This window comes from Ictidomys tridecemlineatus, chromosome 6, assembly GCF_052094955.1.
Source record: "Ictidomys tridecemlineatus isolate mIctTri1 chromosome 6, mIctTri1.hap1, whole genome shotgun sequence".
NCBI lineage: Eukaryota > Metazoa > Chordata > Mammalia > Rodentia > Sciuridae > Ictidomys > Ictidomys tridecemlineatus.
Window position 1 is genome coordinate 54066913 of NC_135482.1, and position 13270 is coordinate 54080182.

Genomic DNA, 13270 nt, shown 5'->3' on the forward strand with positions numbered 1-13270 from the left:
TTTATATGAAAACTTCAAATCACATGCCAATTTTAGTAAATATTTCAAAAGACTATGCTCATTCATCTCCCACATAGGAATTACTATACCGACAGACTGTGACGGAAATATGACATCATTTTTGTCCTGATTATAAATGAAGGTGCCTTATATTTATTACATGCACACATTGAAAGTACTGAGACTGCCTCCTATCACAATGGCAATGTACTGGAAACAGTAAAGGAATGTTAATTTGGCTGAATCTAATTGAACACATCACTGACCTCAGATGTGTTTAGGGACAAACAATGAATTGAGCAAACAAATATTAAGCGCTGATTATTGTTTTTACGTTTTTTCTGGAACAAAGCTCTAAAAAGCAACCACTCTTCCTCCAAGAATCCTTTAAAAATAATTGATTATTTTTGTTGTTCTTGTTATTTTCTGAGGTCATATGAAACAGAGATAATTTAGAAAGAGTATCTATCTATCTGGAGATAGATGGTATTTCCAGCACAAAAGAAGCTCTAGTTATACTGTTTCCAAACATTTGTTGTGCATTTTAGTATTGGTAATTAGGGGAGATTACCATTTCAAAACCAATATTTTTGGGGGATAGACCATATTCTAATTATTTTCTTAACATATCTTCAGGTTCTTAGGTTAAGATTGTAGGCATGATCTCCTCAAGTAATACAATGACAATAATTTCTGGCATGCAATTTAATAATTCACAAACTTTTATTTTCTATATTCTGGCATTTTAATTTAGGGAACAAATGCATGAATGCTACTTTTAAAATATAAATGTAAGCAAAAAAGTAATTACTGGAATACTGAAATATTATTTCTATTAGCATAATATTGGTATTTTAGATTACTTTGATATTATTATAACAACATGTATTGTGTAAAATCATTCATCCCAGTAGATATTACTTCTGATTTATCCAGAATTATCTACTATTGCAATCAGCAAATATTTTCAAACTAAGTTTGGAAACATGATTTTACAAAGTATGATTGGAGAAAATATCCATATGGAATAGAAAGAATTTATCAAGTGTGTTTCTAGGAAAATATTTTATTCACTCTATAAAAGTCATCAGTTCAAACAGAATGGCTTACATAGTGCAATACAGAAGAAAATGTCTTTGGAGTCAAAGGACCTGGGTTCCATCTCCAACCCTGCATTAATTCAGAGGATTGGTGTATATTTAGGCAAAGCCCTTAATCTGCTATGGTCTAGTACTGTTAAAATGTGGATGTCTAACAAAATTAGTTTGGAGGGTTGAGAAGATGTAACAAATTAATTGAGTACATCTTTCGGTGTATAAATATGTTAAAACAAAATACAAATCAAAATACAATTATATCTAATGTTTGGAAAATAAATATTTCAGTTCACATGTCTTATTTTACTAAATCCAGAAATTCATACTTTAACTAGAAATAATAGGTCTTAGAAAAATAAAGTCTATGAATAACATGTCGGATATTGGTGATGTATGTTAATGAACAAAATATATAAATTAATTTGGTCTAACTAAAAAAACTTGTTAGATACATATGAAAGTAAAAAAAGGAAAAAAAAATAAAACACAATAGAAGTCTGAATAAAAATAATGTTTTAAAATTCTACCCAGAAACTCATGAGATGAAAATCCCATCCTTTTCTTTTTCTGAGCAGAACATTTTACCAACTTATGATGCCTTAGTAGAGTGGTCAGTACCAGTGTTTTCATACAACAGAGTTTTTCTAGCTTATTTTGTTATCTTTGAATTAAAAACAAAGAAACAAAAGAACTGTTTTATCATGTGAAGAAAAATATTTGCTGCAATGTTAATAAATTTATGATCAGTGAATGCTGGCTTACCTAGTTATTCCTGAACATGGCTCATCTCATTAAGAAGTACAGATAAAGATAGAAAAACATAAAGATCAGGGAAATAATGGGTGTATAACCAAATCCACCAAAGAAACAAAATTCCATAGCAAAACTGTCTATGATTAAGTAAAAAGGTTAAAGAAAGTTATCTCAACATTAAAAAAAAAAGGAAAATAATTAGAGTAAAAGGGAGAGAAAAGGTAGAGCAGCAGGGGGTTGGAATGGAGAAGTAACTTGGTCTAAGAATTTCCATACACCACCAAAGTCAATGTTAATTTTGCTCTTAAGGTAGACATTTAAAAATTATCATTCATAAAATAACTATAGCAATTCCTATGTAATCTGTCCCTACCTGAACTGAGGAAAAAGCATTTGGAGAGAGAAGACCAAAATCACATAGCAGAAATTTGTAATGAGCTCAAATCTACAGCATAAGAACAACTGATAACACAGAACAGAAAATCAAAACTATAAAAATCAGAACTATAAAAAATGACGTGAACTCAGAAAATTACTCATTTTAATTGCATCAACAAAAATGAACATGATTTCAATAACACAGACATTATAGTTAAATACTGATATTTGGGCTTCTGAGCTTTTCAGTGGATTCACAAACATGATCATGCATATGGATATGCAGAGGTCAAAAATCTTAAAAGAAAAAAGGTGAGATGAGAAAGTCAAGATTTTAATTTTAGTTTTTCATATCCATAAATTTAATGTTTGGTTTTATAAACTACTATGGTAAGAAATTTACTTGATATGTTTTATCAGTGATACTACTGCATTGCCAAAGCCTACAGGTTGATATATACAGCAATGCTGTGATGGTCAGCTTTGTTTCTAAAAGTGTCAGGCACTTCAAGAAAAACAGAAACATTCATGATAATAAGTGCCAAGGATAGGAAGACTTTTTTTTTAAAAGATTCTTTAAAATCACATTCAATTATATATTTATTGTGCGTAAGGAAAACTATACTAATAAAACACTTAGAACATAAGCTTATTCACTGTCCAGGAAACCTCATATCTATAGTCACAGGAGTTCCCTTATTTGGAAAGATAAGTATATACAGTTGGCGTCAGGACAACTATTTTCCAAATCACAAATAGATAGGACCGGATTCATCATGAGGTCATAAAGAAAGCAGTGCATTAGAAGTGCATCCCTCAATAGAGGTAGGAGAAACACATTCTCAGGATTTCAAGAGTCCAGAGGGAGAAGATGAAGCAACAATGATAAAAAATGAATGATGACATAGATGTTCAGAGAAACCTGAAAAGTAATATGTTCAGGGGAAGCAGTATTGAACAATGAAAAGAAATACATATTATAAGGATAAATCAAATACTCTGAATCTCTTAACTCCTTTTATGGCAGCTTTGGATAATCCTACAAATGGGGATAATCACTAAAATTCTAAATATACTGTTTTATTATAGTAAGTAGTTTTCACTTTTTACATTATAATAAATAGCAGCCAGTATAGGAATTCCTTATCCACAGTAAATATCATTCTCCTTCTAAATCCAACTTCAGGGAAAATTTATTATGCCTGAGTCATATAAATATGCTGCTATTTTTATGAGAAAAAAAGTCACTTTAAAATAATTATGGCTACTACATAATCATCACCATAACTTGGGATAATTTTCATTGTCTAAAAAAAGCAAGCAATTTGAAATAATATTCAGTTTATAGCAAACATATTCTCTAATAAACACTGAATAAATAATACAAATTTCAGTAAAATCTAATTTGTTTACCATATAATGTTTACATTTTTGTATCTATACTTTATCTACTTTTGCCTCTGTAGTTTCTATTTGGAAGCAACATGGTAGTGAATACCCCAGGGAGGGGCTCTTTTCTGCTTTTAGGTAAACCTGAGTTTAAATTTTGGTTTGGTCATGTACTACTTTTTAACTTTGGGGACTTTTCTGAGATTCTTTTTATGTCTGTTTCTGTTTCCACTCATTAATTATATCAAGTTAATTACTTCTACCATGGCTTTGGTTTGAATATTAAAAGGCATTATATAAGCAAAATATATGATACATAAATATTAGTTTCCTTCTCACTTTGTATTCTTTCTCCCTAATTAAATTGAGTCTTACATTTATTATTTTAATTTTATTAAAAGTCTGAAATATTCTACACAATAAGATTAAAAAAAAAGATTTTCGATGAAAAAAGTTTTAACTAATTTATCAAGGTTATAGCATCCATATAAAAAATATTTATATGGTGTCTTTTCCTCTTTTAAATACCCTTGTCATTTTATAGGCAGAAAATGATGTGTATAAAGTGCCAGGATTTTAAAATGCACGTTTAGACCTATCAAACCTAAGTGTTTCACTTATTTTCTGGTGTCCAGGTGAAGCCTGTGGGCCCATGAACTAATTTAGTTGGAATCTGGTACCAAACAAGTGAAATCAATGAGTCATATGAATTAATACGGAGAAAAAAATCAGGTCTTCCCATGTGAAATATACTATAACCTGGCCCCTTCTTTTTTAAGTTGACCTAAAAAGCATTAGGAAAGAGGATGTGGACAGGTCAGGACAAGTCTATACCCGATGATCTGTCAGAAAATGTGAAGAAATATTTAAGGATAAATACTGAAATATAAGGGATGCTAAGTTAACACAAATGGCAAAATAGACAGTGATCATAAATTATTTTGGTACACTGGTTTATGACAATCCTCCTATAAATTCCATGGTGGGCAAGAGAGTCTAGTAGGAACTTTAGCAGTAATTGACTTTGCTTCCTATCTTGAACATCTAAACTCTATTGTTACTTAGGCAAAGAAATATGTTCAGCACTAATTTTTCAGACACAGAGGCTAAATATATTTACTCCTCCACTTGTGTGACTATGCAATAAATGAAAGTTCTGGGCCAATATTCTTTGCTCAATCTTTGATTCTGTAATTATTCTTCCAATGATTGGAGGTGAAGTAATAAAAGTGAACAAGTAGAATGACTTATAATATGCCGAAAGAATTCTTAATCCAGTATGTTTTTATATTATGTTTCATGTGTGTTCTGGACTAATTTTTCGGGGTAATATGCATGTATTTTTATGACTTTATGACTGTGCACTCTCAGGCATGACTCTATATATGACATCATACTTTGAATCTGCAAATTTTCTTCCTTTTTTTCCCTAAAAAATTAATATAATCAATGTTAAAAATGAAGAGATAATGGAAGGCAACCAAAGAGCAGCAAAGCAAGTATAAATTGGTTTGACTTGACTCTTCAGTTGGCAAATAAACCTCTTCCCACGGAGAAGGCAATGGAATGCACCCCACAGAAAGTCTCTACTAGCCCGTGATAAGGATATGGTTTTAAGAACCAAAACTCCAAGATCATTACTTTGTTAATTATTCCTTCCTGGAGTCTGATACCTGTATTAGTTTAGATGTGTATTTTCAGAGAATGCAAGGTATTTTTACGGAAGTGTTTATAACTGGAGAAATACTACACAGCAACCATGTTGCATTTCATAGGATGAGTTAGAATTGAATACAAAAGCACTAATAATATAAAACTAGTTAATTTGAGAATCAAGATTGAGTGAAACTAATGAAAAACAGCCATATAATGTCACATTTTTCTTCATTTATTTATCTATGATCTTGGCACATCTTGTTTTATTCAATATTTGAAAAATATAAACATCCTATCATATGCAAAAAAGCAAATCTGAAATGAAAAAAAAATTTATATCACTCCCTAAATATGAGCCACATGCTTAAAGAGTGCAAAAATTTTAAAGATCAAATCTTTAATGTGAACTCTTACAAAAGCATGGTGTCCAGGTACAGTCTCATTAGAAATAAGAATAGCACCTGCCTCTACTGCAATAAAAAAAAAAAAAGAAAAAGAAAAACAAAGTTTTTTGGACATATGAAGGGTGACATCACTTCAATAATAATATTACAAATGCTTTTTATTAATCAGAATATTAATCTTTAGATTTGTAGGTGTAAATATTTATCATTTTAGCTATGATATTTGTAGTTTTGAAAGCACAGAACTATCAAATGTGCCTGTATTAAAGAGAAATTTAGACTCTCAGATGTTTTCACACAGGAAAATGACAAACTGCTGAGTTAACCTGGGCTGCAATCTGCCAAGGTTCTTGCCATCATGTATTAACCACACTCACAATTCCAAGCCACACAGTCTATACTTCTAGGGCTTTTTTTTTTTTTTTTTAATAGTTTCCTGCTTAGAGTCACAGGCAGCATAGTGTAATAAGTAAGAGGGCAAAATTTTCAAGAGCTACCATTCCTATAGCCATTTTCAGTGGCTGAGGAAAAGACCTGTTTGTGCTTTGATCTTGCTTTTATTTATTTTTTGTTTGTTTGTTTTGGAAGGGAGGAAGTTTAGAAGGGAGTTTAGAAGGCTCAATAAAATGACCTCACAATCTTAGTTAGCTATACTACGTGGATTGCGCATAACAGGAACCTTAGATCACTGCTAAGGATTGGAAAAAATTAGGATTCGGTCTGTTTATGAACTTATCAGCTAGGATTCAGATTCATTCTTCTTTGATATTTCAGTATGATGGTGAAACTAAATTGAGGCCTAGTTAAAAGAAATCCCAGGTTCTTAATTTGTGGATTAAAAACTAAAATCCTGTTAAGATTAATGGATGTAGCTCATTGCTAGTTGTCATTCAGATCTTTAGTTTGACTTACATATTAAGTAAGAATTCTGAAAATTATTTGAGGGCTCTATTCTCTAGCACCAGGCACTAGTGAAACCCCTTCAAAGAAATCCTGGGTGTGGATCAATCAAGTCTAAGAATGCCCAAAAGTAATGGTATAAAATGGAGTCTTTCTTTTTTTCTCAGACTTATTTTATACACAGAAGTGCTTTTTTAAATAGCAGCCACTTACATTTCTGAATTAAGACCACCCTCCTTTTCATCTATGTGCCTGTCTTTAAAATCCACATTGTAAAACAGTATGCAAATATACATTCTTTTTGTTTCCATGGACTTTTTTTTTACTTTAAAAAATGAACAAGTGACTACAATAATATCCTTTTCAAATTTATTTATTTTCTTTTGTTCTCCATATACTCTGTGTTCAAGTGGGTATGTACATGAGTGTATATGTTTATGTATATGTGTGTATGTGTGCGTCTCTCTGTGTGTGAGTATGTATGAGGAGAAAAATAATTTTTCCTCTATTTTAAACTTTAATATCAAATAAAAATGAAATGTGAAGAGAAGAGGGCTTTTTTATGGGATTCTCTTTTTAAGTAATTATATCAGGGTTTGAGATTTAGATCTCATTCTATAATGGACACTAGAAGTCCCTGCCTGGAAGACTTTAAAATTTGTATTTCAACCACCACATTCTGAGTTGAGTATGGAAATAAACTCGTTGCATGGATTCTTTGTATGCATAACCTCAAAATTTAACTATCCAAACAAATTTTTAGGAACTAGTTTACAATTTGCCATTGAGTAAAATCTCATTTCCATTCTTATCTGTGGCTGCCTGTTTCAACTAAAAACCTTTTCAATATTTTGCAAAACAGAAGCAAACTTCTAAGTAAATTCAGGAATACTGAAATCAGAGGCGTGATTCTTGTTAAATATTAGTTTCTCTTTCTGAGGGCGCACTCTCTCCTTTTGGCATTTTGACAGTAACTTCATCCTGTTTAGCATTGCTCAAGGGTTCCGATTCTCTGAACTCCTCTGTGTTCATTTGCTTCTTCATTGCCTCTTCCTTCTTCCTTTCCTTTGCAAGCAATCTATAGTTTATAGCATTACCAATGAGCAGCCATATACTTGAGGCTACCACAATAGCCCCACTGGCTAAGTACATGTATTTATAATCTCCAGTTATATCCACCAATTTACCTAAGAGACAAAGAACATCTTTTAGGATGACATATAAAAACAGTTATTAAATGATAAAAAATTTCAAAGAAACTCTTCTCTAGACAAATTACACACCTCTTATTTAAATTAATGTTAAACAAGACTTTAACAAAGAAAAAACATTCTAGGTTATGATGTCTATATAAGCTTAATAAAAGTATGTACATAAAATTAGAGCATTATAATAGTAGGGCATTAAATTTATTACAAATTATTCCTTCCAATAAAAATATACAACTAAGACAAATTAGGTATATATCTGTTTGTGTACTGATAACTACCAGAAAAAAATATTTTTTAACTCATTCCTGTAAGTAAGGATATATTTATCTATTTACTTATAGCATGCCCATCAAGATTGTGTCATTTTCCCATACTTCATTTTCTCTTCAATAAAGAGGAAAAAATGCAGTCTTTAGGACAGACACAAAGATTTTCACACTATTTTTGACAGGGCTTACAACTTACTAAATGGCTCCCTATCTCCATCTCTAGGCTAAGAACTTGATCTATCATATCTCATTATGAAGTAATCTGGTTACATGGCTAGTATGCGGCAGAATTTGGACTCTGAGGTCCATTGAATTTCATATTCATAACAACTCTACAATATGGTTTCACGTAAACTCTTATTCAAGTGTTATATCACTTTTAGTCTAATTACAGGTTTTTTTTTGCTTGTTTGTTTGTTTTTACTTTATCCAAGTCTGCAGTATCAATGCCAAACTAATCAGGAAGAAACCATTAGTTCAATTTGATTATTGAGATCCTTGAAGAACTAGGCTGGTACCACATAAGCTGAAGCCTTATTGACTTAAAAATCCTTCAGCTTGTAATTAGTTTTCCTCTTGTTCATGAAGGCATTTAATTCTTAATAATTATTAACAGCAAATTCAGTGTGTACAAAGCTATATTACTTATCACATGCATTCCAAGTGATTCCAATATAGACCCTTGAAGTCAGGCTATTTAGCAAGAGTTTCTAGCATTCTAACTAAAAATGTAGTCAAAGGTTCAATTTTAAATTTAAGTACTTATAATATTTACCTATTTGAATAAAATTCTCTGGTTTAAACAGGTAGGTGTTAGAATGAGCTCATTTGAGTAAGCCCAAAATATATGTATATATAACAAAAATGTTATATATGTATATATAACTTTTGTTTTCCTTTCTAATTTTAGTCAAATATTTCTGTCTGTGTGATAGTCAATATAAATATGAAAACATAAGACCCATGGCCTCATTAGTTAATAATTGTACTTTCTAAGTATTTTGGGAAATTTTCAGCATCAGGAAACCAGATATGATTTCTAGAGCTAAAGCTTCAGTTTTTTATGAGTATAAAACTTAAAGATCAGTCTGAAAAAAATCAATAGAAATAAAACCCACACACTCCCTACCTCTCATTGGTCTACTACCAGGGCTAATAGCAGCAGCAGCAGCAGCAGTATGTCAGAAAAAAATCACCAAAGTATTCAAAAATATTTACTATGTGCTTACTATGTGCCAGACATTTTCAGTAGTAATCAAATACTAAAAAGGATACTCCTGCCTGAGAGTCAAGGAGTATTACAAGGCAGAAATAGTATTAAAAAATGGATATCTATGCTACAGTCTGAAAGCTTCAACAATGAGTTCCAGATCTATTACGTCAAATCGGCATCAAATGACATGATGATTTGCCAATTAATGCAACAGGAACTCAGAGTAACTGAAACTGCCTTAAAAATATATTGATGCAGGTTCTTAGTATGTGCAGAAGTGGCAAAATCATATCACTTTTTAAAAAATTCTTAGAGCCAATCTACTATGTCTTTGATTAGACTTAATTTTTTTTCATATCACCAGGCATGGTAATGTATAATTTTTTCTCTTTTGATAGTTAGAATTTGTTGCTAATGCATAAACTCTAAAATTCATTTGGTCAAATCAATTTCATATGAAAAGATAGTCCAATTGTGCTTTGTTTTGTAAGAAAATCAGCTGGCTGATAAATTACAAGACCTAATGGCTTTCACTGTTTTTCAACAATTGTTTGGATATGGTGCTTTATCAATACTGAGAAACATATCACCTAAAATCTTCCCTAAATACTAGAGGATAGGAAAAACCAACAATCACACCACTAAGATCTTATAGCCAGCTCTAAGGCCCTCCTAACCAAGTGAAAAAGTGAAAGACAAAAGTCAATGAGGGCATTAAGAGTAACATTTTTGACATGAATGTCTCCACTTTTAAATGGTTCTTTGATGACACACAGAAAGCAGTTTAACAACTGACTAAATACATGGGGAAATTTGCATTTAACCTGACTGTGCACTAGGGGGCAGGCCAAGAATCTAAGCTTCACAGTGACCAAAATAACATACAGTAGTTGCTGGAAAAGTCTGTCCCACAGAAAATAATTTAATATTAACAACATTTAAAATCTAAGACTAGACAAGTCTTGATGTCAGAATGTAATTATGCATGTGTCTTTACCATGGGTTCAGAAGCATTATTCAATCTAAATATAATTTCCTTTCAAAAGTACTCTTAACTGTATTTCAAAAGGAAGCCATAAAATACTGACAAGGAAGTCCAACAAAAATCTAACACTTCTGTGATGACTATTTTACCTTTCTTTGTTTCTTTTTTTTTAATAGTAGACCAACTTCTCAATTTTGTTGGTGGTGCACTAAACTTGTATTACTTTCTTTATTGAGTTAATTTAGCATAGACACTTTTATAGACATCTTTAAAAATATTTCAAATCTTAAAATATAAAGGTAATCCTTATCAATTGTAAATACGTAACATAAACTATCTAGTCGAAAGAACAACTTTCAGTGGATTTTTCTTTATCCCTGTATTATATGTTAGTGATATAAAGGTATGGCTTCCGTGGCAGTTAGTTACAAATAAATATAACTAACAGAATAAAAAACGAATTCTGAAATTTTCAGGACACGATTTTACATTGTGAACCCATTCTTATATAAGCAGAACAGAAATCTGTTCAGTAATGTTAAAGTCACATTTTTTTTTTAATATTCCTAAAAGCACAAAATAACAACTAATCGGGATAGAAGTCTTGAAAATCATGCAACTAATTACCAATCTAACTTAAGTTCTCAAATTCATAGGTCCAGGTTCTGAAACAGAGTCAGGTATAAAATCAACTAATTATGAAATTTTAAAATGCATAATAAAATATGAAAATTAATCCCCCTACAGTCTTTTTCGGCCATTAGTATTATTTAAAGCACATTATTTACTGTAAAGAACTTCTCAGCTAATGACTATCTGCATAATTCATTTTGCTCTCCTTGATAAGAAATATTCTTACCAGCAATAGGAGGGCCAAGAAGAACGGGACCACACTCTACCACGGTGACGAGTCCCACTGCACTGGAAAACCTTGGAGCTCCAACAAGGTCCATGAGAGTTTCAAAGAGGACGCTGCTAACACTCCCAAATCCATAGCCAAAAAATACAGCATATACCACCAGGCTTGTGTAGCTCTGTGCCAGGGGGCACAAGAGATGACAGATTCCAGTAAACATGACCGCAAAACTGAAGAAGTACTGGATTCGGGGACGGATAAGTTTGGAGTTTGCAATTAATCCTCCACAAGGCCTGGCAAACATATCAACAAAAGCCATAACAGACAACAAGAAAGCTGCGGAATACTCATCTATTCCCCTGTCCTTAGCATACGGAGCCAGGAAGATGATAGGGGCAAAAAAACCCAGAAACATGATGACGTTTCCAGATAGATAGATCAGAAATCCTCTATGCTTAAAAAGGGAGAAATCTAAATATTTGTTAATTTTGTTCCATGTCGATTTCTTCTGTTGGATTTTCTTTGATTCTGTATCTTCTGCTCTTATGCTGATCTTATTTTTCGACTGAGTAGTTTGTTTGGGGCCAAGGGGTCTCATGAGGGCCCCAGCCACGCAGGCATTCAAAAATATACCTCCTAAAATCAAGAAGCTTCCTTTCCAGCCATAACTATTAAAAAGGAACTGATTGAAAGGGGCCAATGTACTTAAGAAAACAGGACTCCCTGCCATGGCCAATCCATTCGCTATGGGTCGTTTCTTATAGAAGTACTTGCCAATTATTGTTAAGGCTGGTTGCAGGTTGAAGGCTAAACCTAAACCTAAAAAGAACAAGACAAAAGAAGAAAAAAGAAAACACAAACATATTACACCACTCACATAAGAAATTATTTTTGGAAGGCACATTCAAGTGGGGAAAAGTGAATGAAAATGCAGCAGCAGGTAGTGATTTTTGAGGATTATAAGCATAAATGTAATTGTACACATCTAAAAATGTTGTCATAACTGGACACATCATATGATGTTTTAAAGCACAGATATAAAAACAAGAACTTCCACCTATGTATGAAAAATCACTGGATAGGTGGAAAGGAGGACAGAATTTAGATCTTATTAAAAAATCACTTAATTCCACAGATAAATTAACATTTCCTCTTAATATACATTTATTTGCAAATACATAGATTTCTTCTGTGTGGACAAGAGTGAAATTTAAAAATGGAAAGAATTTGTCTTTTCAGAGTTGAAGAAATGTGGACAGACTAAAATGCTCATAATTTGTAAAAATTTTGTATTACCCCAGAGGCATTTCTTTGAATACTATGCAAATAATAAAAAAGAGTAAAACCTTTAAGTGATTAATCTCATTCTTCACATCCCTCACATTCCAAATTTAATGCATGTAGATACGCAAGTGCTAAATAAAAAAGAAGTTTTTGTTTTGTTTTGCTTTACTTGAAATATGTTTTTATTTCAAGGATATAAGCTGATTGTTTCTATGAGCCAGTGTTCCCATAGTCTAGGGAACTCCTTGGCAGTGTTTTATTGCCTTTGAGAAATGAATTAGCTTTTGTGTCCCACTGAAGCAATATTTAGCACTATTGATGAATAAAGTACTTTTGAAAGTGCATAAAATTGATTCATGTGAGGTACCTTTCCCCTGCACCCCCGCACCCTAGGCATTATTCGGTTATTTTAGGGGCTAGAGAGGTGAGCATTTTTCTATGTTTACAGTTCACTTAAATTGAAACAGTATTGTAAAGTGGTTAAGTATGTAAGTTCTGGGACTTACAGGTTTAAGTACAAATACTTACTCCAACTCTTTCAAACAGACATTTTATATGAATAGAAGGATCTCTAAAAGTTCAGGAAAGAACCAAGAACATGCCTTGGGGAATAACAGAACAGCATGATCTCTAACTCTACCTGTGAGATATGCAGAGTACGTGTAATTATATCCCACTCATAAATAATAAAACTGACCTGCCTGTGATCAAATAGCTTGTAAGTGGAAGAACCTAAGCTAAAATCCAAGTATTGTGTTTCAGACTTTCTTTATCTTACGTCATTTCCCTCCCATTCTGTCGCCTGGAACTTTTGTCTTTAGCTCTTATCCCAGGCTGACAATTTCTGGCATGGTACAGTGAACACAAGACTTTAA

General features: G+C 32.1%; 1 protein-coding gene across 9 annotated transcripts in view; it reads right to left on the reverse strand.

Annotated features, from left to right (window-relative positions):
• Positions 1–1050: 1050 nt before the first annotated feature.
• Slc16a7 (solute carrier family 16 member 7) overlaps positions 1051–13270 on the reverse strand; it is a 170063-nt gene continuing 157843 nt past the window's right edge. For all 9 annotated transcript variants that reach the window (XM_040280400.2, XM_040280399.2, XM_013363054.4 and 6 more), the window contains 2 exons: positions 11115–11930; positions 1051–7764 (listed from right to left, as the gene is read on the reverse strand). In XM_040280400.2, the coding sequence (XP_040136334.1) occupies positions 7493–7764; positions 11115–11930 (1088 nt within the window). In that variant the 3' untranslated portion in view covers positions 1051–7492. The remainder of the gene's footprint in view (positions 7765–11114; positions 11931–13270) is intronic.